General features: G+C 41.9%; 2 protein-coding genes across 8 annotated transcripts in view; one reads left to right on the top strand and one right to left on the bottom strand.

The window, feature by feature from the left end:
- The first annotated feature begins 151 nt into the window (after nt 1-151).
- Nucleotides 152-23,113, top strand: MFN1 (mitofusin 1). Of its 4 annotated transcripts, none has more exons than XM_058844364.1 (18): nt 152-286; nt 899-1,020; nt 1,832-1,967; nt 3,042-3,204; nt 3,844-3,968; nt 5,418-5,526; nt 7,769-7,876; nt 8,542-8,695; nt 8,819-8,886; nt 13,231-13,352; nt 14,827-14,953; nt 15,235-15,339; nt 16,409-16,511; nt 17,479-17,708; nt 18,168-18,323; nt 18,824-19,020; nt 20,165-20,299; nt 20,993-23,113. In XM_058844364.1, exons 2-18 carry the CDS (start codon nt 906-908, stop codon nt 21,060-21,062), a joined length of 2,223 nt encoding a protein of 740 aa, XP_058700347.1. In that variant the 5' UTR covers nt 152-286; nt 899-905; the 3' UTR covers nt 21,063-23,113. The 4 variants fall into 4 exon arrangements, with proteins under 4 accessions (XP_058700347.1, XP_058700350.1, XP_058700349.1 ...); XM_058844366.1 differs by lacking the exon at nt 152-286 and adding an exon at nt 301-475; XM_058844365.1 differs by lacking the exon at nt 152-286 and adding an exon at nt 483-772.
- The window catches only part of GNB4 (G protein subunit beta 4), a 30,700-nt gene continuing 25,501 nt past the window's right edge, over nt 22,645-27,843 (bottom strand). For all 4 annotated transcript variants that reach the window (XM_058844368.1, XM_058844369.1, XM_058844370.1 and 1 more), the window contains exon 10: nt 22,645-27,455. In XM_058844368.1, the coding sequence (XP_058700351.1) occupies nt 27,349-27,455 (107 nt within the window). In that variant the 3' untranslated portion in view covers nt 22,645-27,348. The remainder of the gene's footprint in view (nt 27,456-27,843) is intronic.

Genomic DNA, 27,843 nt, shown 5'->3' with positions numbered 1-27,843 from the left:
TCTTTAACTCCTGCACGTTCCCGTGGTTGTCACTGTCGGACTGTGCCGGGCGCTGACCCCGCTGCTCCCCGGGCCCTCCCGGCTCCATTTCGCGACCTGCCCGCGCTCAAGATGGCGGCGGCCGCCCTCAGCCCGCACTGAGCATGGCGGCTCCCGGGCGCGCGCGGAGCGGGGTCACAGGAGCAGGAAAGGGAAGTGACGCCCCCCCCGTCCCGGCGGCGGCGGTGACGGGCACGGCCCGGGCCAGTGGGGCTCCGTGAGGGACGGGGCCGGGACCGGGAGCTCCGTGAGAGACATGGGGCAGCGGGGGCTCAGGGAGGGAGCGGGGCTATGCCAGCGCTCCTGAGAGACCGGGGCGAGCGGGGGTTTCGTGAGGGACCGGGGCTGAGCCGGGGCTCCGTGCGGGACCGGGGCCGAGCCAGAGCTCCGCGAGGGACCGGGGCTGAACCGAGGCTCCGCGAGGGAGCACGACTGAGTGAGGCACCATAAGAGACTGGGGCCGCCGCTGCCCCTCGGCCTGACCCCGCCGAGCCGGGGCTCCGGGAGGGAGCGGGGCCCGTGCTCGCTGGCCGGCGAGCCAGCGCTGACCTGCGGGCGGTGGGGAGGCGGGAGCCGTGTTTGACGAGGGGAAAGCCTCGTGTTTCCGGGACAGATAGCACCAGATCGGTTCCAACCTGTCCCCGAGTTTCGCCAGCCGCTTTTGCGGTTGTGGTGAGGAGAGGAGAGCAGAGTAAACAGCGCAAACTGAACTTACTGCCCTTTGGAGTTTAAGGTTTGGGGTCTTCAGGTGTTTTTGCTTTGTTTTGTTTTGTTGCTTAATGGCTGTGTGAGCAGTGTATGAGTTTTAATTAGTTGGGTGTACCGAGTGTTTGGTCACTTTATGCACGTTTCCTTGCAGCTGCAGCATGGCAGAAGCCTCTGCCTCTCCACTGAAGCACTTTGTGCTGGCCAAAAAGACCATCACTGCCATCTTCGACCAGCTGCTGGACTATGTCACTGAGGGAGCAGCGTTTGTGGAAGGTGAGCTTTCCTCTTAAACATGAGGGCCTTATCCTTTGTTTTGAGTATGTTTTACACTAGCATAATGTTCCTTATGTTATCTGTTACTGTGCTGTTTGTATAAACATGCACCTTCAGAAATAGTAACATTTTTCATTTGACGCTGGAGTTTTTTTCAGCTTGTGTTAGAAGGAATGCCTGGCATGGCTATGTACCTAAAAAGCTGATTAAGTCACTTGGATTGGCAGCCTGTCTCCTTTCCATGAGGGTGAAAGTTTCACCACCCCGGCCCTATAGTTCTGTGGTGGTTTCTTTTGCATAGAAGGAAGGACAAACAGGTTCTCCCATTTTTCAGCAGAAAGATGCATCAGTGATGCAGTGCAGGGAGCCACTGGTCACACCCTCAGAGGTTTTAGCAGTGTGAAACCTGTGTGGCCACACAGTTTGTTGCTCATCATCCCAGTGAGCTCTGCAGGGGGAAGACAGCTCAGCTTAGCTTGTGTATCCATGAGAGGTCCTGACTTTCCTTTCTGAAGGAAAGATGTCCCAAGGAACTGGGCAAGTGAGCCCATCAGGCTGCATTCACTGGGTTAGTGCATCAGTAGTTGGATTGGCAATCGATCTGAAGTGATTTATGCTGTGATTTCACCAGTGTTTATAGCAGGGCTAGCAAATGATAAGGACTGGTATCAGTGTAGTGTGGTTTTGCTTGTTTTGTTCAACCACTGTAATTAAAATCTGCAGTTAGCGTGTTAAGTACTGCTTACACCTTGTATCACAGAACACATTCTCTATATGTGATTGCTTTTATATTTTTTCTTTCTGTGTGTAGCCACATACAAGAACCCAGAGCTTGATCATGTAGCAACAGAAGATGAACTAGCAAAAATACAAGCATATAAAAACAAGTTGGCAGTCATTAGAGAGGTGCTCTCACGGAGACATATGAAAGTGGCATTTTTTGGCAGGTAATGAATGAAATTACCAGTTTTTAATTTATTTTTTTTATTTTTTTTTTACTTGGGAAGGCCGGAGGTTGTCCTGTTCTCCAGAATGGGTTTTTTTAAAGTGGTGGTTTTTGTTTGCTTGTTTAATATATATTTATATATATATATATTTATTTTTTTTTTTTTGTTCTGTACTGTTCCTGCTGAGGGCATTTTTTTTTGTATTTGATCAGAAGTGCTGAAGAGCTAAACTTGGAGCTGTTCACGATTCTGTCTATAAGCAGCTGAAGAGAAGCAGAGATGGTTCCCTGGTTGGTTGTAACATCAGTCTGATAGATCTGTGTGATGATTTTAAGGATAGCTGTAACAATTTTGTCTGCTAGTCCACTTTGCTTCAGGGAGATTGATTTTTCTGGGCTTATATTTAAACATGTGGTTCCATATTTTTGGAGTGTGAATTTTTGTGATTCTAAAAATTCTGTAGTAGTATTGGAAAAAACGTGTACAACGGTGGTCTTGCCTTCATTTTGCTAAAAGTAGTTTAGTTATTTAAAGAAAAACTATAAAAAGTTCTGGAATAAAGAAATTAATTATATCTTAGCCTTGATATTTCAAGAAGCTAAAAGTTGAATACATACTGTGATGTGTGATAAAAGTTTCCCTTTTGCAAAGGGGAAAAGTTCTGAGCAGGAAAAAGAGAACTTAACTCTCCCTCTGCCATTTTGAATAAATTTGTGAACTGTTGTACAGTGAGCACTGAACTTTTTCTGGAAGTCGCTCAAAAACGAGTTACAGTCTATGTAACTTCTTGCTGTTGTGTAATAGTTAAACCTCAAATATTTATAGGTGAGGGGTAAAGGGTTAGTGCAAAGTAGGACACCAGTGAGGACTTTAAGTTTTTGCAGAAGGTGGAGCTGGTGACCAGTTCCTCTAAATGAATACTCCCCACTCTCTTCTGGCTGGAGCTCTGTACCCAAACCAGCTTGTGCTCTGTGGGGCTGATGCATTCCAATGGGGGTGCACTCAGTTCAGCACAAAGGTGTGCTGAATTCTGCTGTGCTCTGCTCAAAGTGCTTTTCTTTTCTATCCCTCTAGAACAAGCAGTGGGAAAAGTTCAGTCATTAATGCAATGCTGTGGGATAAGGTACTTCCCAGTGGGATTGGCCATACGACAAACTGCTTCCTCAGTGTGGAAGGGACTGATGGAGATAAAGCTTATCTTATGACAGAAGGATCAGATGAAAAGAAGAGTGTCAAGGTACATTTCTTGGATGATTTCATGCTAATTTTCACAGGAACTGATTCTTAAAGTGTCTCTTTTAACAGTTTCAGATCCAACAAAAGTATAAGCTCACTCATTCTGGATTTTTAAGTTCTTATTTAGGAGGGAAGAACAAACTAATTAAAATGCTCTGCTCCACAGTTTTTCTTGGCTTTTCTAGAGAAACAACTAATGTGTGTCTCATTGTAGCACAGCACGTGTTGAGTGATTTATTCTTATAGGACTTAGTAAGTACTGTTACTGATTAAGGGTTTGGAATGTGCCCTTCATTTGGGCTTATGGTGCTCATCTTATTGAACTGCTTATGCTGATATGTTAAACCTCTGAAGCAAATTCATGATGACGCTCAGTAGCACACAGTCCAACCCTGTAGGGAATATTGGTGGCTCAGAAGAAACTCTTGTCTGAGTTTCAAAGCACAACTTGTTCTTTAGATGCTGGTGAATTGAAGAGCTTAAAAAAAAATCACAGCTATTCACCAGAACAAAGTATGAACTCTGTTACCCTCTTCAAGATAGATCCTGTCCAAGTTTGCTTGAGAACTGAATTAGACTGGTTTACAGACTTGTTTGAGGTACATATTCATGTCTGTCTTTTCTTTAATGCTCTCTCTAGACAGTCAATCAGCTGGCTCACGCACTTCACATGGATAAAGATTTGAAGGCTGGCTGTCTGGTCCATGTCTTTTGGCCCAAGTCAAAGTGTGCCCTGCTGAGAGATGATTTGGTTTTAGTGGACAGGTATCTTTTCTGTTCTAGTAAATATTTTCTTAAGGATATTAGCCATTACAATGTTTAGAAAACAGGTTGGTTTAGATTCAAAATTCTTGAAAGTCTTTTTTGTATGAAAGGATAGAGTTTGTTCTTTTGTATGTATTGCTTGTCATCATCCTCCTGATTCTGCCCTTGTAGCAATTGGAACAGACAAGTGTCTTGTGACTGAGCTGAAAACGGGAATAGCTTTTGGCTGAGGATACTCTACCTTTAAAACAAAACAAACAGTATGGAAGTGTGAATAAGGTTGTTGACCTTTTGCCCATTTCCTTTCTTGAAACGCTTCAGGCTGATCATGTGAAGTATGAACAGTGTGGACTTCATTTTTAAAAGCTTCTGATAAGAGTTGCAGTGCCTACATACCAAAGTGACCTCAAAATGCAGTTGTGACTATGTCCAACTGTGTGTGCCCTGTGTTAAGCTGGCATTTCCTATGTGTTGATGTGTTTAAAGAATTCTGGAAGTGGTAGCTTTGTCCATGCCAAGTGCCCTTATTTCTGGCCACTGCATTATAACCTCATAGCAGCTTTTCAGACCTTCAGCTGATCTGTACCTGACATGTAAATCAATAAATACTGAATTTGAGAGTAATTCACACAAGTGTCAGTGAATTTTTAAGTATGATTTCTTCAAGAAAAAGACATTCAGAGTGTATTCTAATAAATTGCAGTGGTTTTTGTTCTGTCTCTGTCTTGTACTTTGAAATCACTGGGAGTTTGTTATTATTTTCTTTGGTGCATGATCTTGGATTTGCACAGCCTCTGTTGCTAAAGGTAAAAAGTAAAGGCAAAATAAAAGAGCATATATTCTGAGAGAGTAGGTACTTGAAAAGAGTAAATCATCCTTTTACTGTTAAATTGAGAAAAATTGAACCAGCAGTAATTTAGGTGTTACAAACATGACTTAATACCCATATGGCAATTAATGTTTTTGGTTTTTTTAAATGGATAGCACTATGGTTTTACTTAATTTTGGCTTCTTCCTAAATCTATGCACAGCTTGCATAGCATATTGCTTTAAACTTGGACTTTATTAATGAAAAAAATATTTTATGAGCTACGGTCTCTTCTGATTAAAATTAGGATCCGAGGAGGGGAACCATTGTGTGTGGCTGTCTGGCTTTCTGATGGACTGCCTGTCGCTTTACTTGGCAGTTAATTATATGTGCATACTTACTAATCAGAAATTGCATTTTGGAATGAGTAGGTAGTCTAATGATTAAGTAACTGATAAATTCTAGATGGTAATTAGCTTGTGCAATGTTTACCTCAAGTTTGAGGTAGGCATCAGCCTCAAGATACAAACCTCTGTGACTTCTTGCAAGGCCCTTAGGCACTTCTACTCTGTTTTTATCCGTTTATAAAAATCAGCTACTTCTTTGCTGTGTGAATAAGAGTTTGTGTTTTCTGTTAACAGCCCTGGCACAGATGTCACTACAGAACTGGACAGCTGGATTGACAAGTTCTGTTTAGATGCTGATGTGTTTGTCTTGGTTGCCAATTCTGAATCAACTCTCATGAACACGGTATGATGTGCAATGATTTTATGCTACTTCTTCATTTAAATATTCAGCAGTTCCATAACCAGAATAGCTGAGACCTTTATAGAAGATGAATCATTGCACTTAGATCTTGTGAATACGATTTGAGGGTGGGAGTCAAGAAATAATGTATATCTCTCACTATGAAAAGTAGAATGAAATTTAGATTTCTTACCGGCTTGGCTTTTTCTGCCTTGAGTGTCATAATTGTCCTTTCCAGTTCAGTTGTGTTTTTGATAAATGGGTGAGAGAACGCTTGTTTTGCCTTGCAATTTGTTGTTATTTATTACCTGAAGACACTTGTATTATCAAAGAAATTACGGAGTATTTCATATCCAGAAATACTCCATAAATTCAGTAAAATACGCAAACTAGGTGAAGGGAGTTGAGTTCCTGTCCTGTTCCTCTCTCAGGAGAGGGTAAATTCCCTTGACACACCTTGTGTTGAGGTTCCCCTCAGTGGGCTGTGTTTCTTCTGAAGAAGGTGTTGGTAATAAGGGTTCTGTGCAGTGTGGAGAGCTGAAGATATTTTAATGTCTTTGTTCTGTAAAGCCTTGTTTCAGGAGAGAGAAGAGTGAACTTTGCATCCTAAATATTGTAGGACTTGTAAGAGGAGGACGTTTAAGGTGACCAGAAGAGCTGTTGGGATAATCAAAATACAAGACCAGAAATTTGGTGTAATTTTGTAGTGATCTCCAGTTTTGACTAAACTAAGTTTGTGGATGCTGACAATAGAAGGTTTCTAAGTTATTGCAAGTGTGACTGCCAGAATGCAGAGTAATGCTGCTGAGAAAATCCTTGATGATTTTTATTAAGCCTACTGCAGACAAATAATATGTTCTGGTTGTTCTGAGCATAGCTGTGACCTGAAAGGTCTGGACTTTCTGACTATTGAGACAATTTTTAATACAATAAAGAACTGAGTGTGCAAAGACAGTATTTCTTTGCATTCTAGCAAATTAGAATAGTTTGGTAGAAGTCTGAGAAGAATGTAAGTTTAAAGTCGTTACATTCCATCTTCTGAGCTGAGTCCACAGAGTCAAGTGCAAGAGATGTGATTTAGAATAAAAAGAAAATTCTTAAGACATTCAAGGCAAAGAGGATTTGGCACCACTGTGGCCATGTCTTCTCTATTATGTCACAAGAGTGACACTTCTAAACTTTTAGTATGGACAAAATCTGTAAGTTGTTTACATTATATGTATAACACAGTTGTTGGGGCCTCTTAATTAAACGAAAAAGAAAAATTATTTCAGTAAACACGTCATTGCTATACAGATAACCTAAGTTATCCTGCAGATAAAGCTTTTGACAACTGTGTTCTCATTCTTCTTAAGCATTGTTTTTGCCTGTTACCATAACAGGTTTGAGACTACTTGGCAGTATTTTGCCACACTACCAGAGATTTTTTTTTTGTGAAAATGTGATTCTTCTACTATTCCCTCATAAATTCTTCTCAGACAAAGTTCTGATTTCTGCAGCAGTGATCTGGTTTTCACATGTTTATTCCCAGCTGATGGAGAATAATGGATCTCCAGTGCTGTGTCCAGGATATGTTGTAGTGTCCTGCTGCAGTCTGGAAAAGTTTATGGCAGCCCAGAGATTTCTTCTGTTTCAGCTTTGCTGACTGGGGACTCACTCCATCACAACTTACCCATTATGACTCTGTAAACAGCAATAATGGGTGCAGACAAGAGACCTAAATACACTTAATTTTGTTAAATTAAGTCATTCATCAATGACTTTTTTTGCTGTGTCTCAACCATATGTCCTCTACATACTACAGAGAACTACAGAGAGGTAACAGGAAATGTTACTTCTCTGTAGTTCAAGCTGATGTTGCCTAGCTGAAGAGTAGTTAGATGATGTATTATCTGGATATAAAACCAGATTTGACTGGGTTAGCAGGAGCATCTTGGTATTTCAGGTAAGGGAGTCTTCATTGTTTTTGCCAGACATCGGTGTTTTTTGAACTATTTATTGGAAGTTTTCTTTGTTTTTTTACCAATTTTTGAGGAAGTTGCAGTGTCTGACTTTTAGCACTGGCATCAGTTTTAAGACATTTGATGACTTTTGAACTACCATAAGCTGTTATGTGCTGAATATCTGTGTGTTCTAATACTGATGAATTCTTTGTAATAAACTTTTAAAAAGCTGGATGAACTACAGAATGTGTGACTCTGGTTTGCAAGTCTGGGGAATTTTCTGTTTGTGCTTTAATTCTTAGGAGAAACATTTTTTCCATAAAGTGAACGAACGACTTTCCAAGCCAAACATCTTCATCCTCAATAATAGATGGGATGCCTCTGCATCAGAACCAGAGTCCATGGAAGATGTGAGTGAATTTATGGCTCGTACATGGGTTGACAGTTAATTAATATGTATTAATATTACATAATATTATGTACACTGGCTTTGTCTTATTAATAAAAGGGTAAGTTACATGGTGAGAAAATGGAAATTATCTATTCCTTATTCTGACCAAAAAGCAACTTGCAATTCAAATGACAGTATATGCAGGCAAGTAATAAAATGGGAGACTTCTTTAGAACCTTTTTCCTCCACAGTTAAACTTGTTTTTTAATCTTATTTGTATTACCTTTTGTTTCTGCAGTGATAGTGCAACCTGAGGGCACAGTTTATGCATTTATACCTCCATAGAGTAGCTGGGAAAATGCAGCATTAGATGGGAAGAGTTTGGATCTTCAGATCTTCCCAACAGCAGCCAGCTTGCAGTGAGAATTACTTCTCCGTGTATGGGGAATGAAGGGTTTACCACAGTAACTGGCTGAGATCTCTGACTTAAGTAAATACAATTGTTGGAGGAACAGAACAGAGTCCAGGTCTGTTTAAAGGAGTAAAAGCAGCTGCTGCCTCTGTAGAGTTGGCAGGCATTGGCTGTCAGAGGGGTGGTTCAGCATCTGTTTCTGACTCTGATGTTGTGATGTGTTGACAGCTCAGATTTTGCCTTTTTCTCATGAGCTTTTACCTTTTCCTTAGGTGCGTAGGCAGCACATGGAGCGCTGTCTGACTTTCCTGGTCGATGAGCTCAAAGTTATTGATCCTGTAGAAGCCAGGAATCGCATCTTTTTTGTTTCAGCAAAAGAAGTTCTGAGTGCCAGGAGACAAAAGGCCCAAGGAATGCCTGAGGGTGGTGTGTAGGAACTCATGCTTTTCCTCAAATACAGAAAAACACTATAAAACCTGATAAATATATTTAAGATGCAGTCCCTGCTGTAAGGTACTGCTGTCTCCCTTATGGTCTGTTGTTTCACAGGTGAAGCACTTGCTGAAGGATTTCAAACAAGATTCCAGGAATTTCAACATTTTGAGCAGATATTTGAGGTATTTATGATGGACTTTTTAGACTGCCTGTTTTTTATTGTAAAGGTAGCTTTTTCTTAGGCTTAGCGTAATTATACTGAGCATTACTCATATTAGTAAGTGGAGGGGAGTGTAAGGTACTTAAACCATCTACAGCTTTGGCTTTTCTGTGGGTTCTGTTCATACCTTCTCACCTTGAGTAGCAGGTAGTTGTTGGAAAGTAGAATTATATCAGTGAGGGAAGGGACAAGAGCTCTTAGCTCATGTTTTGAGATCTCAAGACCAACAGAGTCTATGTAAGAACAGTCTTGAAACATGACCACTTACAGCCATGTGCTGATAAATGTTTGCAGTAAGAAATTCAGTTTCATCAATGTAAATCTAAAAATACACTTCCATTTCTAAAGGCAGAGTTTTGAATCTATCACCATTATGTACCTCTTAGCTCTGTTACTCTCATCATTAACACTGTCCTTGCATCCTCCGTGCTGTACAGAATCCACCCTTCCACCTCAGTTTAGCCATATTCATAGTTGGAGTTCACAGTTTCTACAGAAGCAGGACTGGCTAGACAGTTGAGTGCTTTCTTTGTTATAGGATCCATTTGACTTGCTAAATTTGCTAACTAATTAACTAAAGCCATTCTTGGATATCTTAAGGAGGACTCTTTGGTATTCCTCAATGGTTTTGTATATGAATATTTAAAAAAAACAAAAATCGAACTGCCTCTGAAAAGTGTTTGTTCTTGCATTACAACAAACCCATTTGACCTTAGCAAAACTGAATTATGTAATGATGTGGGTATATCAGAAAGATTTTAAAGCAATAGCTTGATTTGGTCTTGCATAAGCAAGGAAATGTCAGACTAAATTTAATCCTTATCCACACTCATCTGATAAGTGACTGCAGTGTTGAAATAATGGGTTCGGGTACTGGCAGGGCCTGGCTCCATGAGACATGGCATTTCTTGTGTCACTAGCTGTAGTCAAACGTGCATGTTTTTTGCAATTTCACAACCATAGTAGGAAACTTTGAGCCAGCAGGAAAAAAGTGGAACTCAAGCTTCTAAATCAGTTACTGTTCTTTATTGTATTTTGCCATTTTGTACCCAAAGCTTTTTTGACAGAATCTCTTACAATTATAATTAAGCACTCAGTGCTTAGAAGATTTGAGTATGAAGATGGTTGATGACTTATTAAATGATGTGATGCTGTGAGTGCTCAGCACATTTGTAAATCAGATGTCACAGACTCAAGTTGGCCACCACAATGAGAAGTATCTGTCACAGGATCACAACCATGACAAGTTTCTGTGGCAGAGGCTGGGACAAGGAACAATTCTATGACAGCACTGCATCAACTTAAATCAACCTTTTTTCTTCTTTCACAATGCATTACGTTTGCTGCACGCCTGACTCCAGCAGTGAGAGTGGATTCTGTAGTATTTTTCCCTTCTCAGCTGTGTTTCATCCTAAAATCATTATTAATAGCTTTGAATAGGGGTGTGATCCCATCATTTAAAGAGAATGACAACTCTGCTGAATTGAGATTGCCAAAGCAGTTTCAATTTTGAGTGCTTGCTGTTGCAGCCTCTTTCCCATTCAGGGTTTGTGGCAGTTTCCTAAGTTACAGAGGCAGTTTATGTGCTTTTAAAGCAAGGCTGAGAATGAAATGGTTTACCAGGTCTGAAGCCTTCAGACCTGATACTCAAATGACTGTCACCTGAGCTGATAAAGTAGCTGACAACTGTTGTCATCAGCTCTGCTTGCCAGCTCTAGGCTCTGTATAATGAGGAATCTCAGACTGCAGGGAGAGCTTTCTGTGTGGAATTCTCACTGGTAGTGTGCCTTTTGCACTGCCAGACCAAACTCAGATGCTGTATAGCCCGGAGTACAGCCTAAGCACTTCTGCCTAAAGCACTTTGCATTTACTCTGTTTCCTGACAGAGGAGCTGCAAGTCCCAGCTATTTGGATTACATTCCACTGTGTGAAAAGGAAGGGATGAGAGCACAGATGCTTCTGTCTGTCCTCATCAAACACTGATTCCTTCCCTGCCTCAGTCTGTCTTGCCTTTTGCTCCTTGTCCTGTGCAGGTGCCTTCCTCAGACTTCCCAAATACCTCTCACTTTTCTGTCCAGTTTATAACTCTCGGTAATCTGTCACCTCACAGACCTGTCCACATGTGCCTTGTTCCCCCTGGCTGTATCTGCTGGGTTTGCTCCTCCTGGATTCTCTCACCCTGCTTTTGTCTTCACTAAATTTGGACAGCTTTTCCCTCTTCTCCATATGGGCTGAGAAGAGGAGCTGTTACTTCTCCAGTACTTCCACATTCCTGATTTTAGTCTCAGTTCACTTATGGGAAAGCCTGTTCATTCCAGGACTGATATGAGTTCAGTATAGATAGAATCTTAAAAAAAAAATAAATAAAAATATCTAGAAACAGCCCACCAGTGCTAGTTAGTTGTGATATGAGAAGAATTTGGATTATTTTTGAAAGGCTTGTAAGATTTATGTAGACTTTGTGTGAGGGCAACAATCATTCCAAAACTAGATGAAACATGTTTGTCTGCAAAGCACAGGGTGGTTGAAGTTGCTAAAAAAAACAACCTGGTGCAGGCATTACTTGAAACACTTGTAAGCAGTGGGGAAATTAAGATTCTAGAGATTCATGTAGTAGCTTTAAACAGTGATGCTACTGTGTATGTCAGCTGTATTGCAAAAAGGAGAGAGGCAGTCTTAAAGCATTGAATTCTTGGATCAGTTCTGAATTTTTATATTGGAGAGCAATAGAAAGTAGTCAGTTTATTTCCTGAAATTTACAGTGAGGTACATAGAATGCCTTATTGAAACAGCAAAGAAAAGCCTGGATCCTGCACTGTGTGCAGTAATTCCTTGAGGATATCCTACATAAAACCACTCCCTCCATGCCTTAGGTTGGGGTGTTTCTCAAAAGTACTGGCAGCAGAAGTGATGTGGAAACAGTGCAGGAGGGAGGCAGGGTGGAAGGGTTCTCCTGTCTGTAGAGGGGAGAGAAGGCAGAGCTGGAATGAGGCAGCTGCTGCAGAGCTTTTCCCCAGCACTGCCCAGAAATGGAATATGGAACGTGCTGGGCACTAAATGACTGTCCTGTGCTACTGGCAGTGGGCTGGAAGGTAACTGGTTTTGGTTAGACTGTTGAAACAGTTTATCTTGGTTTCAATACTTATGTACAGACTAACAGCAAAACTGCTGCTGTCCCCCTCTTTCCCCATCGTTTAACTAACCTTTGTGTTTTTCCTAGTGCTGTAACTTGGATTTTCTGATTGTGTTGTGAGTGATTGTCATCCTTTTATCTACCACATACTAACGTTGGGAAGACTCTGCTCTGTGCCTAGTCTAGCTCTTACAATGTGCTGATATTTAAGAAACTCTGGCCTTTCATTGCTGATTTCTAGATCTGCTTCGTCGAGGAACAGGGACTATTTTACCCATTTTGTTTATTTTATTTTCATCTATTATTTTTAGATAGCTGAAATTTCTAATTACAACATAGGCTAAAGTCATAGGCAAGTCTTCTAAAAACAATCCAAACCTATGCCATGAAAGCTGAATCCACAGATGGAGAACAATTTAAAAATCCCGTCAATCTCGTTTAAGGAAATCAGCTGCTTGCTTTCTTCCCCTCAAACACAAGAGCTCTTCAGTCACTGTCCTGTATTTCTGAATTGCTGTTCAATATTGAAGATTGATTAGAAATTGTATTGTTAGAGCATTTTGTACCTATTCATTTAACACTTCAGTAATATGCAAACAAGCTGATATTTTCAGGACTACTTAACTTTTGTTTATCCCATGAGAAAACTCTTGTTTCTTATTCCTAATTGTATATTTTGTTCCTGGATGGTCATTATTGACATGAGAATGTCAAATTTCATTGACAGAATTGCCTCCTGAAAGTAAGACTTTGTAGTGGAACAAAGAAAACTCAAGCCAAGCCATATTGCTAGCATTCATATTTGACATTTGTAATTCCAGATAGATGGTTTTGAAAATTTCCTAAAGAGATAGATTTATCTTACGTATTCATCTTGAGTTTTTTTTGTTGGTTTGTTTGTTTTGGTTTTTTTTGTTACATTATTCATTTATTTTAAAAGAATGAAAACCTATGCACATTACTGTGAATGGACATGAAGGCAGATTTGCTGCTATAGACTCGTTTGAGATTTCAGTTTCTGTTGTCTCTTAATTTCTTTATGCTTTCTTCTTCTTTACTTCTCACTGGTTTAAGTTCATGATAAAATTGGCAGCATGTGCTTTCTGACAGTGAAATTCCTGATTGTGTTGGCATGGAATTGCAGTAATGTGTTGTGGCTTGGGCCCCTCGCAGGAGTGTATCTCGCAGTCAGCCGTGAAAACCAAGTTTGAGCAGCACACTATCAGAGCTAAACAGATAATAGATACTGTGAAAAACATTATGGACACCATAAACGTGGCAGCAGCAGAGAAAAGGTAGGTGGGTTGGAGGGCTGGTTGGATTTGGTTTGTCCAGATCATCAGAGGAGCCATTTCTGTGCTGGTGATTTTCTTGGGCCATTATGGACTTTAAAGTTCACTTTTCCTGGTTGGTAAGAAACAGACAATTTCCCTGGTGTGTCAATATGTCAGTCTTACCATTGTTCACTCGCCCACTCAGTTGCACTCTCGGTCTGTGACTTCTGTACAGGGAACTTGGTTTACTTTGATGTTCTTCATTACTAATTTTACTGTGTGTTTTCAAACCTTTTTTTCAGAAATATTTAAAATACTAAGTTTTTCTAGTGGTATCCAGCATTTCAGAGGTGATGTTTGGGCCTGCTCTACTTTCATTATCAATTTCAGTGAAGAAAAAAAGTGGAAGTATGTAGATGCTTTAATTTGCAAGTGATTAGAATACTGTAAGGAGTGAGATGAGCCCAAGCTAACAGAGGCTTGTCCTCTGGCCCTTTCCAGATTGCATCCTTAAATATCCTTATTCTCTATTCACTCATGTAATCCTTTAGTGCTAATGATAGCAGTTCATCTGCTCTGTCTGGTAGCTTCATGTATCCTTTGAGGTTTGCATATGTGTGCAGGTTTTCCTCACTTTTGTTGCCACCTTGTGTCTCTTGTACACAGTGAACTTGATGTCACGATTAATCCTTCCCATCCATCTCCTTCCTGCCTGTCAATAATGTGTCTTTGTGTTTCAACAGACTTCACTGTGCTGTCAAACACACTCATCCCCCTGAATATGTCAGTTTTTACAGACTGCCTGTTTACATACTGACTTGTCTCACATTGTCAGATCCCATGAAAACATGATGTGAAATGTTTGAAAATATGCTGATATTCTACTTCTTTCTGTCAATTGACTTAACCAAAACGTCTGTGGTGACACCTCTTAGTCTGAATTGTTATTTGTTGTTTCTGCTGGCCCTTCAAGATGAAATTGCTCCAGGTTTTCAGGAATTTTTGATTAAGTGATAGGTCAAGGAATGCTAAAGACACTTATTTGTGACGAGGTTGGTTTCTGCCACGTCCCCTTAGCTTTGCAGGGTCATCAGACCCACGTCACTGTTAAGGAGTGGTTGAATGCTATTTGTGAGCAGTATTTTGATCAGATTTACCCTTTTTTAAAGCACGATTAACAAGTTACTAAAGGTCTCTGATTCCCCACACCATTTTTTGGTTGAAATTATTTGATAATACAGTGGTAACAGTTCTGTCTGGGAATGATGGTTTTGAGTTGTGTTTGCTCAGCACAGCCTTTGAATGCTCACGGACATGGAACTGCCATGTACAGCCCTTCTGGAGCAGTGCCTCTGCTTTGGGCAGCCACTGGCACTTGGGATTCCCCCGGGCTGCTCTGAAACCATCAGCTGGATGAGCCATGCCTGGTTAAGGGCTCCTTTCTTTCCTGGGGGAGTACATGGTAGTGATGGTGATTTCTTTTCTGCTGGGTTAGAGTTCAATCCATGGAAGAGCGAGAGGATCAGAAGGACAGGCTGGACTTTGTTCGAAATCAGTTGAATATTTTGACAGAAGACACCAAGGAAAAAATCAAACGCGTTACTGAGGAAGTCGAAAACAAAGTAAGTAAAGGCAGTGGGAACAAATTCTCAGATCCAAGTGTTGCCTCCTCTCTCAGGCAGCTCCTTTTGGAGCCCACCCATCTCAGGAAATATGTTTGAAATATTAGAATGTTCCTTTTTCAATACAAAAAAAAAAGGAAAAAACAAAAGCTTAAAATGGCAATCTTTCCTGACTGTCAGGTGATTGAATGATTTCTTGGGACAGTTTGTGCAGCAGTCTGTTCTCACTCTGTCTGGAAAAGGCAGCAGAAACATTTTATGTATTTCCTGTGTTCTTCCAGGTCTCCTCTGCCATGACTGATGAGATTTGCCGGCTTTCAGTTTTAGTTGATGAATTTTATTCTGATTTTCACCCTTCTCCTCAAGTATTGAAGCTCTATAAGACAGTAAGTTGTTTTTTTTTAATGGTTTGTAGCCAAGCTCTTTGTCTTAGCTTTTTCTACTTCTGTATTTTCATAAATTGCATAGATTTTTTTTGACTTTGAGCATTGCAGGATTTTTGATTGCTGACGTGCATATCTCTATACCCAAAACTGAAAAAAGTTGAAAATGTTTTCTGATTTGTTTTTGTAAAGAAATTAATCTTTTCTTCAACATCTTTTTAGTAGTAGAGTGGTTCCTAATTTCATGTCTTCACTTCCAGTAAATAAGACTTTGCATAAATAATTTTCACTACTCCTAAAATCAAATAAATCCAAAAATAAAATGATGTTGCAAATGCTCAACACTTTTAATAAAAGCTGGTTTGAGTTTTTTTAACTTTTATAAATTCCTCCTCAAACTTAATGTTTTAAATTAAAGCACATATATACCTGTGTTTGCCTCTTGTGCTCAGACTTTGCTGATAATGGTGACTGCCATAGCTTCCCCCTGAAGTCACAGAATGTTCTGAGTTGGAAGGGACCCACAAGGATCACCAAGTCCAACTCAAACAAATGGCCTGTACAGGGATCAAACCCACAAGTCTGGTGTTAATAGCACCGTGCTCCAATGGGCTGAGCTCATCTCAGGCTGTTCCAGTCTGGCTGATCACCTGGGAGTGCTGCATTTTCAGGACAGTCCCTGCTGTTTCACTTCTAACAGAGTATCCTGAGCAGGCCCCCATGGGAGTTGGTGGGCTGGGTTTGTCCCTGTGCAGAGCAGTGGAATTGGCTCCCATCAAATGACACAGTAAGGGCGTTGCAGGGCAGTGGGCAGTGGTTTGCTTTTCACTGTCACAGTTATTGAAAGTACAGACTGTTGTACTTTTCAATGTTTGCAGGGAAATCTTTGCTGTGTCACTTTAGTTAGGTCTTCAGTCCTAGAGTGCAGTTGGAAAGCATGGTATTTCCATGGAAACATGCTTTTCTTCCCACTGTAAATAACAGTGCTTAGTGTAACATATTCCCGCTCCATATAATGTAACTGATTGGCTAAATACAAATTGATGAGCTTGTGTTCTTTATAACACTTCAGGAACTGAACAAACATATAGAAGATGGTTTGGGAAAGAACCTGGCTGAGCGCTGCTCCACTGAAGTCAACGAGTCAATGCACCAGTCCCAGCAGGAGATGATTGGTAGGAGGAGGGAGGAGGAATGTTAACACTTGACATTTAAAAGAACACAATCTAAGAAAATTCGGTTTTAAAAGAGTTTTCTTCTGATCATGCTTAACATTGGTGCTGTAAAGGATAAAGAAAAAGTGATGATAGACAAGACTGAGTGTTTAGCTCAGTCCTCTGTTTCTGATACTAACCAGTAACAAATGCTGGGGGAGAAGAATGATGAACCAGGGTAAATATAGCAATCCCTCTCCATTTTAGGGACTTCTGAGCTGATACAGTGCATCTGGTTTAATGGCTTAAGCAAGTAATAATGGACATGTCCTTTGGAAACTCATCCTTTTATAAACCCATTTAAAATTTGGCTTCCACAAGAGATGCACCAAATGCACTAATTATTAGGAAATGTTTCTGCAGTATAATGCTCTCCCTAGGTCCCTCCAGATCCAGAATGCAAAACAGTTCATTTCACAAAGGATTTGTGTACTCCCTTTTTTTTTTTCTTTATAAGTAGTAACTTTATTGCACATCCATCCCTACTGGTCTGTTCCTGGTAATAAAAGATTCAGAGCAAGATCATGAAATTATGTGAACCCTTCTGTCCTATTATGTAATAATGTTGCCTTTTCTGTGTGGCACCACAGAACTGATGGATAAATCTTTTTATTTTTCTTACTCCATTCCTATCTTTTGACCATTGATAGAGGTCTTTCAGTTAACTTTGAGTCTTTTTCTCCAGCAGTGCTTCCCTGGTGAGTTGATTTTCATGACTGTTTTCTTGTATCAGAGCAATAAATTCCTTGCTCTTTTAGGGTCAATCCTGCTGAAATGCCACTGATTTTACAAATAAATAAATAAATAATGAACTGGTCAGTTTAGATTCTCTGAATTGACAAAGCTGGTCAGCACTGCAGAGATACTGTTTGTGAATATGCTCTTCTTCTAATGGTGACTCATCTTTACTATTTGTTTTTATTTCTAGAAAATCTGAAACCATTGTTGCCTTCTAGTGTTCAGGATCAGCTCCACTTGCTAATTCCATGCAGGAAGTTTGACCTTAGCTATGATCTAAACTGTCATAGCCTGTGTGCAGATTTTCAAGAGGATATCATGTTCCACTTTTCTTTGGGATGGACTTCTCTTGTAAACCGTTTCTTGGGTCCTAAACAAGCTCAGAAAGTACTCCTGGGATTAGCAGATCCAAACCTACAGGTGAGTTCTTCAGAGCTTGGGCTGCCTTTTTTTACCTCGATGAGAATATATTGATTTTTACTCTGTGCCACTGCTATTCACACGCTTCCTGCTACCTTTCCCTAGATCCATTGTGTGAAATATTTTTGGTGAGGGTTGCTTTATTGGATTATATTCAGGGTTAGAATGGAAGTAAAAACCTATTTTAAAATAAGTTGTTTTTCCTTTGGATTGAACCCTTTGAGTAGCCTATTCCATTTGTAACATTTGTATCCTTGGGCCAGAACCAGCCCTGCACAGACTCTTACTCTCTGTTGGAGGAATTGTCAAAGCCTCCACTGCTCCTCAGGAGTCCTTTTCAAGATTTCTCTGCTGAAGGGTTTCCTTCAAGTAAATCAAAGCCTGAATATATGAAAATAAAACCCATCTGTGTAGTTCCTTAATGCTTTTGACTCAGGCTGCCCTGTTCCCATCTTCTAGATCCCTCGTCCTTTAGCCAGCACCCCGTCTGCCGCCAGCCTTCCTGCCATAACTCCTGAGAACGTGCCCCAGGATGAATTTATGATTCCTTTGGTGTTGAGTTTAGCCTCGCTGACATCCCGGACCTCCATGAGCATCATCGTTGTTGGCGGAGTGGCAAGTAGCACTGGCAACATTCCTGCTGGAAGGGGTGGCAGAGGCTGAGCTGCTCTGGCCTGCTTGGGGTGTAGCACAGAGTGTGCCGTGGACTTGACACTGGGCCAGATGAGCACTGGATACCAACAGTCAGTTCATAGTGAGAAACCAGGCTAATCACTCTGAGGATAGCTGGGCATATTCTCTCTGCCATAAGTCTTTGTTCAAAGCCTGAATTAAATGGTGATCTGATAGTACCTCCTTCAGTTTGAATTTAGTTGGAGCTTTGCTTCCTTCAGGAAAGAGCAGCAAGGCTTCTGTAACCTGCACATTCTTTGTGCCATTGGGGACCAGCTCATGTGAATGTAGCTATATTGCTCTGCAGTAATAATATGGAAAACATTTATTTTCTTAAACAAATCCAGTGAAAGAGCTGTGGAGATGATTTTTTAAAAATGGGTGGAATTGGCATTCATTCTGTAGGGCAACTTATTTAAGCTAATAAAGATTTTGTTTTTCAGATTTGGAAGACCATAGGCTGGAAGCTGATCTCATTCTCCCTGAGCATGTATGGGCTGCTGTACCTGTACGAGAGGCTGACCTGGACTACCAGGGCCAAGGAGAGAGCCTTCAAGCAGCAGTTTGTGAACTACGCCACCGAGAAGCTGCAGATGATTGTCAGCCTCACCAGCGCCAACTGCAGCCACCAGGTGCAGCAGTAAGTGTCACACTGGGACAGGCCATTGGCACTGGCCCTGCATGATGGCACCTCAGTGTCCCTTGGCACTTAGTGGGAGGGGGTTTGAAGAGTTTAAAATTCCCTCCTGAAAAGGCCAATACCTGCAGTGTGGTGCTTTAAAGGTGGTGACTCTTTGTCCAGCACCTTAAAATAGAGACATGAGAGATCATTCTGCTGGAGCCTGAGTTGCTCTGCCCTTGGAGTCTCTGGAAAGATGAGCAGAGCTTGTGCCCCAGGGGCTGCTATGGGCAAGTTCTGAGCAGCCAATCCTGGCACTTCTGCACTGCAGGAGGTGAACTTTGATAACATTTCTGAACTATTCCCTGAGCTACACAGGAGAGGTGTTCTGCACTCTGAGGGCTAGAGGGCGCATTTGCAGCCCTGATTTTCTGAAATAAGAATTCAATCAAAACACATAGTTTCAAGAAGAAGCTAAGGAAGACAGTCAGCCAGACGTTACTTAGCAGAGACAGGTGGAAAAGTGTTTTGGAAAGAGAAAACAAAAAAATGGAATAGTAAAAAGTTAACCTTCAGTAGAGGAAAGAGATCCATCCCTGTGTTCCAGCAGCTCTGTGAGGACATGGAAAAGCTGCATTCAAACCAGTGTTCCAGTAGAGAGGAGAGGGTGCTTTGTCTCCTGCATGAGATCCTGGGTACTGGGCCCAGGCTGGTAACTGGGTTTGTTTTGGAGTCCTAGAGTGGGTTGGGAGCACGTGGCTAAGGAGGGATATAGGATGGGGTGCCTCAGTGAGGAGGGCTGGAGCAATGTTCCTGTGAGCAGGGCACTGAGTGTGGCACAGGGCCACACTCAGCTTGGTGGTGTGGGGCTGCTCTGGCACCTCCTGCCACAGCCAGAGCCCCATCTCAGACTCAGATCTGTTAATGTTCTATGAAAATGGCCAGGCACAATGTAGGCATAGACTGAGATGCATTTGGTGTGTTGAGGGTTTTTTTCCTAATTTAAGAAGTACCCAATTCTCCTGCTTTATGCTATTCTGTAATCCCATAACAGCTGGAGGCTTTGATTGCTGTGTTCTGCATGCTGCAATGCCATGAGATTTTATTTCTTACTATTTTTTTAGCATAAACTTCTGTGAATCATGATTACTTGTTTTCACTTTAGGGAAATGGCCACTACTTTTGCTCGGCTCTGTCAGCAGGTGGATGTTACTGAGAAAAACCTGGAAAAAGAAATAGCTAGGCTTTCCAAAGAAATAGATCAGCTGGAGAACATACAGAGCAGCTCCAAGCAGCTGAGGTAAGGCTTGGTGTGACTGGCCACAAACATCTCTTAGCCTTGCTGACTTCAGAGTGATCAGTGCATGCTGTTAAGTTACTCTGGTGTTGAACGAGATTAGTTCAGGTGCAGAAGGGGATGCAAAGATACCTAAACAGCTCTGGTAAGTTAAATAAATGTATGCTGTTGCCTCAGTGAATCAGCTAACCTCCAAAAATATTATTTCTTAGGTCATCTTTACCCTTGTCTCTCTTTAGTGTGGGAGACAGGCCTTTGACCAGAATTTTAGTCTCCTGTAGGTAACTTGCAGGTGGCACCTTCCCAAATCCCCTTCCCCAGAACAGAGCAGGAGAGCAGCTGTGCTGTGTTGAGTCATCCAGTGCAGTCCTGGTGGTGCCAGTGGTAGGTGTTTGCAGAGGAGGAGCTTCCAGCAGTTGATGGTTCAGGCAGTTGGAAGCAGCCTCAGCTGTAGTTTCCTGTTCTTTCCACCTGCTGAAAGGCTGCCCTGGCACTGGGCTGCTGCCTCCTGGCCTCAGGCATCCACCACCACTGTCAGGTGAACATCTGCCCCCACACCCCCTTTAAAAACCTGCATTGATGTTTTCTTAGTGCTGGGGGTGTCAGTAGAGGAATAGAAATGAAACACTGATGTCAGTATTGCCTTTGGCACGTTTGGGCACTGAAGTAAATCCCTTGCTTTTGTTTGTTTTACAGAAATAAAGCCATTCACCTTGAGAATGAACTAGATCGCTTCACAAAACATTTTCTTCAAAAGAATAAATAAAACATCATTGTGAACCTTCCTGCTGCTCCTTTGTAGGGCAAAGTAGAAATTCTACAGGTGACACTTCTGTTCTGTGGAGGCACTTGAAATGATTTATATTTTTAATGTTGCTCTGGTGACAGTTGTAAAACTTGGGACTCTTGATGGTGAACCAAACTGAAGAGCTGTGGTACTCTTGAGTGTTATGTTAGTTTTGCAGATTTTGGGTTAAAAATTACCTTTAAACACTAAATTCTTTTGGGTACTTGACAATAAAACCCCAAATCCTCACTTGCTTTCATGAGCATATAGCAGTAGCAAGTCTTGCTTCCTGGCATCCAGGACCTTAGGCAGGGGAAGAGCTTAGCCCAGTCTCCTGCTTTCAGCTGCTTAGGAATTGTCCAGGCCTGGAGGGTGCTGGTTTTCCACGTGGATGTGATTTTGTTTAGTGAAGTGCATGGGAAAAGACTCCTGACATGTTTGGAAAGCAGATGCCGGTGTGTTGGGCAGCATTTCCTTCTGAAAGGGCAACAAAAGATGAGGGTGAACTGCACTAAGGAAATGCAGTGGGCTCAAGGCTCCTCTGGCCACTACCTTGAACCAAGAGAGCACTGATTACATGAAAGTGAACCTGTTTCTTGCAGTTGGTAGAGCAGTGAAGTGGTCCTTTGCCAGTGAGCTCATGGCTAGAACCATGATCAGGTGAGCTCAGGTGTGTCACCACCCCAAGCTCACAGCCAGGCACAGCAGGGTTTGCTGAGATGGTCTGGGCACGATTGGTGCAGGCTGGGTAGGGAAACTCAGGGTGCCAGGAGGGACCTGGGGCTCCTGCTGCTGCACTCAGGGAGCAGGACATGGTGCAGCCACACCTTTCCCTGCCCAGCCCCTCTGCTGTAGAACAGGTCTCCTCTAGGTCAGACTCCAGGCAGCTGTGCTGGAGTCCTTTACCTTTACTCACCTCCAACAAAGCCTCTTAAAAAGCCTCCTGCTGCTGCTGTCTGCAGTCATTCAACATCTACTTTTTTCTAACTAGACTTTTTAAAATTATTTTAAAAGAAAAGCATTTTCAGAGTATTTATATATTTTTACGTCAGTGTTAACATTGACTTAAGTTAAAGATTCAGCTCTAAGGCATAGGAGTTTGCTATTTTCCAGTATCTAAGGGCTGTCTCATCAGGAACCAGATGCAATGCTAAAGGAATTAATGGAAGACAGCAGTTCCACCAGTGTGTTCAGGGGTTTGTTCTGACTGTGCATGGGGAGTCCTGGGGGTTTGAGGGAAACTGTGGCATTCAGCCCTGAGTAACAGCCCAGCCTTGGTGTGGGTGAGGGCACAGCTGTGTATCAATGCTCTGTTTGTGGAGCATTTGTATTGACATTGTATCAAGATAAAACTTTCAATGCATGTGTTTTACAGTTATTTATTAAAAGAAGTCTTACCCCTGTGTTCTACTAAGTTCTTTGGCAGCTCTGTCCCAGGTGGAGACCTGCCTATCACTCCCACAGGTCATGCAGATCCAGGACAGGTCCCAGCTGCTGCTGTGTGGCTGCTCCATCCCCATCCCAGGGCTGCTCTAATACAACACTGACAGCTGAGCCAGGCTGGTTAAAAGCACTTGTTTATTGGTTACAATATCAACTCATGGCAACATCTTTCACTGAGCCACTGTACAAATACAAAGAAAAAGATCCATCGTGGAAAAAAAAAAAGAGCTATAAACAAAGTTCATAGCAAGTGATTTTTTTTGTCACAGGGAAGTCTTTTTTTTACAACAGCACTGGTAAAGAACAAATGGCACAAGTCCCTGGTTTTTTAATAGCTTAAATAAAAGCTTTAAGACTGTTTCTGAATACATACACAATCCAAAGGCAGTGCAGAATCACTTCATAATTGGTAACATTACCGAAGTTTTCCAAAGTAGTCAGCAACAAGTAAAAACAAAACAAAAAAGCTGATGAGAGATGCTGGGAACTAAAGGCAAAGTAAAATTAAGCATGTTTAGAAGCACTTTGCTTTGGACTCCTTTGGATGTAATATGTACTACAAGTGTTCAGATGCTTTTATTTAAAAATGAACAAAAAAAGAACACAAAGAGAGCACCATTGTGTAAGTAAAACAAAGGCTTGAAATACCTAAGACTATTCCACCGAAGTCCATATTAGTTAAAACCTAAACATACTGTGTGGTATAAGAATGTCAGGCACATGTAATCTGTTATCAGTTATATCAATTAGTAACACTGTTCACACATTTACCATAACAACACTGCATTAACATTCTGCATGTATTTTACATAACCAGCAATTGGATAAAAGGCTCTGGTGCCTCTGAAGTGTAGGAGGAGTGTGACCAGCATGCATGCCAGAGTACTGGATACACAGTGCACCATCAACCCATGCTAAGTACTTGGACAGGAAATGCTATCTCAAAACCAGCCATTCTGCTACACAACCATTGATACCAACTAGTCTGATTAGCCAAAACTCTCACCAACATCTTAAAGCACAGCACTAAACCTAGTGGAGGTGACAGTGTCCCCAGAGAGGACAAACTACAACTCTTGGAATGTTTTCATTCCACCTTAAAGTAATTAATGTGAACTTCATCGTGGGACGAGCGGTTACACAACCCAAGGAAAGAGTCAACTACTTCCACCCCATGCATTACAGTAAGGACTCACTGGGACCTGCTGCTGCTCCAGCTCAGCATTGCCAAGGCAAGGTCAGGCCCTGTCCTGTGGCAGGAAAAGACTCTAACTCACGTTCCCTTTGGAGTGCTACGGATCCTGTACGTGGAGCCATCATCTCTGCCAGCACTGCTGTGGATCTGCAGTTGAGCACAGCAGAGGACAGCAGTGTTTGGAAGGAAAAGGGCTGCAGACAGATGGAACCAGGCCACGTTACTGCAGTACATGAGCAAACATCAGCACGAAGCCACAGCAGCTTTCTGTGGTTTCCAGAACCTCAAACCGCTTTCTCCACCAATAAACAGCCATCCAAGGCTACATGGGAGCAAGGCCAGGTTGGGCACTTGCCTGAAGGGAGAACTCTCTACTGCAAAGTTATATCACATTAGAAAATGCTGACAAACTCTACCAGAATAAAATAAATCTTGTTACACCAAGCACGTGGCTCTGCTTCCCAGCCATAACAGATTGCCTTTAGAAGAGAGGCTGGGCAAGAGTTACTCTGCCACTGTTTGGCACAATGCTCTTGGTTACTCCAGTTCTGTAATGACACAACTTATTTGAAATTCAGCTAAGGATGTAGTCTGGCTACAAACTTTTAAAGCCAGTGAAGATGTGCCCACTCCTGCTGCAAGACCTGCTGCAAGTAAGTTTGCTGTCATGGTATCAGAAGTCACACAAGCTGCACACCTGGGCCCACGTTAACTACAGGCACACACCAGTTTCTTTGAAATTCAAAGCTGGGGTAAAACCTTTTTAAGTAAAACCTATCAAGGGTTATTTTATTACCTTCTTTTAGGAGGAGTTTGAGCTTTTACCATAAAAGCCACCTCCACTTCAGCTTGGGCATCAACCTCCAGAGGTTCCTGCCAGCTGTTTGAAGAAGGGAATGCTGCAGCCTGAGTCATTCTGTGCCATCACACAGTACCTGTGGTACTGGAATCTGCAGGCTTGAGAAACAACCCAGGGCAGTAATGGAACAGCAAACGTCACCTGGGCAGGATCTATCACAGGCTTCCTACAGGCTCCAAGGATGCACCAGATGCCAATTCCCCCGCTGTGCTCGGGCTTCTCCCAGGTCCCTCGTGTGCTGACACCGGAGCCCCTCAGACCTGGGGCGAGGAACAGAGGCAGGCAGAGCTCTGTGATGCCGTTGGACACCTCAGCAAGCAGCTGGCATTCCTTAGTATTTACTTTAAAAGCAGCTGAATTGAATCCAAGAGGCAACGGCCATCCAACAATGACAGTGAAGTTATTTGCAGTAATACCTGTACGAGAGCCATTACCACTGTTACAGGCTACCTGAACTGGTAAGAAAAGTTATATACAGCTGTAAAATTGATTTTGGAGTTTCACAAGTAGAAACCAGTTTTAATACCAGAATGTAAAAATGGCACCTGTCTCGGCAAAGGTGTTGACTAGGAAATTGGTTCAAAACACACTTCTACGGAAAAAAAGTTTTTTAGAAAAAGAATATTTTCTTAAAATTCCTTAGTAATAAATTTCCAGAATGATTTACTCAAGGCAGCTGTGAGTTAAAAAAAAAAAATAATCAAGTGCACCACTAAAAAATAAACTGAGTCTGCAAGATCCCAAAGAGCTGCTCACTTGAGAGACTTACAAGAATTCCGTAATAGTTCAATAAATGCAGACAGATCACAAAGCAAAACACTGAGGAATTCCTGTGAGACACAATACAGTGGGATTTTGGTCCTAAACCACCGGCTGCTGTTAGGAAATGTTCCTTCTCCAGTATAAGCAGCGCCTTTTTCTTATTTTAAAAGTGAATTTACTGTGATTGACTGGTACATTTATTGGCACCTTCACCATTACAGACATGGCGAGTGTACAGGCACAGTCTGGAAGTACTGAAATTTAGGATTAAAAAATGTCAGAAACTTGACAAAAGTCATTTCAGCCAGAAATCCATATGGATATACTACAGGATTCTGGGCCCTTCTCTTTCCTACCTGACCCAGAGACACCAAGACTCCCCATCAGTTCCAATGAATGATGACTAACATCATCTTCCAACCTGGTGATTTAAAATTCACGTTATCTTTAAAATAAGTCACTTAAGAGAAGCCAATAGACTTAATCCCCCATTCCAAAATAGCCACAGATGTTCAGATTCCCAAGGGAACATCCACTGTGAGTGCAGACATGCTGCCAGGCACCAAAAAGTTAAGCAACCTCCCCGGGCAGTTTCAAATGGGCATCAGTCACATGATTTTCCCATCTCTGCACTGAACTGTACTTGGTGAGATTTCTAAGCAACTGACATCAAAATTAGAATCAAGTCAGGAAAGGAGCAGAAATGGCTATTTACAGTGTTGGAGCTGCAGAACATCTGGCATCTCAGAACCCCCATGGCACAGCCCTCAGTGACCACACAGAACAAGCACATATCCTCAGGGTTATCCTGGGAAGTCTGCAGGGGTCACACAGGTGCAGTTAAGTTACACAATTCCTTTGGTAATTCACACTGCACAAAACTGACAACAAGCACTTCTGGCTGTGGGGTGCTTTGGCAAGTCCTGAATTTGGAGGGGAATTACAAGCAAATAACTGCACAAGTAAATCCTCTTTAGGAATTTAAGCAAAGTCCTCCTGAATTTCTCAGCTGGTGTGGAATGAGCAAGCTCTGCAGACACTGCTCTGAGCAGCAGCCAAGTCACTGAGTGTGCAGATCAGCTGGAGCTTGTGAGGAGCCAAACCCACGTGTTTGGCCAGAGCTGAGCTGGCCACAGCACTCGGCCACTTGGCTTCTGCAGCCACGGACTGCACAGAATAACTGATGCAAAAACCTGCAGGGAGGAAGCTAAAATCTCTGGATTTACTTTATTTTCCAATTATTTCTGCTGTTGGTGCAAGTCTACCTGGCGTTAACTCCTTGGTGTTTGGAGGTCATGACTGCCAGTGGATGAACCAGGAACCACTGGCTTGAAGGAAGAACCCCCTGATCAAAAACAGGCAAGCAGGTCAAGAAGTGAGTGAATAAGGCGGTAGGTATTAACTGGGAGTCTCCAGGGCCTTTAAAAAAAATTCAAATGCCTTCCATTATAAAAAACACATACATACCACTGGCTTAACTTTATCTACAGTAAATTCACAAAAACATTTAAAACAGCAATCTAGTTCACCCACTACAAAACTCAGAAGTGACATCTCAGGTTAAAAGCAAAGCTATAAATGTAGTTCCTTAAAAAATGCAAACGTATTTCTTTACATACAGACAAATGTTACATGATTGGCTGCTATAATGTGTATATTCTGTTATGTACAAAAAAAAGGTACAGGATTAGCAGACTGAGCACAAGCAAAAACCCTTCAAGGACAATCTAACCAAACCACCAAAAACAAAAAGACTGGCTCTTAGTTTGTCGGTCACCATGATTATGTGTGCTGGCCCCTTTTAAAAAGTCAGTGATTTCCTCCCCCCTCCCCTATTTCTTCACTTGATTTTTTTTTCTAGTTTACAGAAAGCCTTTTTGTGTAATAATCAGTGAATAGAAAAACTTCACCTGCAAATACAAGGTAGAAATGTTATTTCACAGCTATAGGCTGCAGCATTGATCTCTCCAGATCTCAAATGGAGAATGTACATGTTTGGCTCCCAGTTAATTCCAGATTCTGAGAAAACTGTCCCAAGACCCTGTAGCTACAGCCATGCCGTCATCAGTAACACCTAAACAGCTGACACGGTTGTCATGGCCAGCCAGGACACCTGGAAAAGAAGAAGCAATGGAAGTTTAGTGTCTGCAAGATGTCAAGGACTTCAGTTGTTACTCTGCTTTCCCAGGTAAGTCTTAAATGTACTAAAAAAGATGCAATTCAAGATCTTAATTCTCCTTTTTGTCTTTACTCTGAGGAACCACATAGACCAGAACAGCCTTATCAAAACACCCAACAATAAGGTATGTAAAAATATCTACACACAATACTGCTTCCATTTTTCTCTCTGCCCTTATGACTTCTCCATCCTGTCCCATAGATATCCTCTTCCCTACTGGTTTTCCCGTTTTCTACGGTGCTGTCCAAAATTTCAGCCATCAGGCACTTCCAAAATCCAATGTGATGTCTCCTGACAAAGCCCTGGAAGCATTAATTACCTT

The sequence above is a fragment of the Poecile atricapillus genome, chromosome 8, assembly GCF_030490865.1.
Source record: "Poecile atricapillus isolate bPoeAtr1 chromosome 8, bPoeAtr1.hap1, whole genome shotgun sequence".
NCBI lineage: Eukaryota > Metazoa > Chordata > Aves > Passeriformes > Paridae > Poecile > Poecile atricapillus.
The sequence above is the reverse complement of the archived record's forward strand: the minus strand, read 5'-3'. Positions and strand labels throughout refer to the sequence as shown.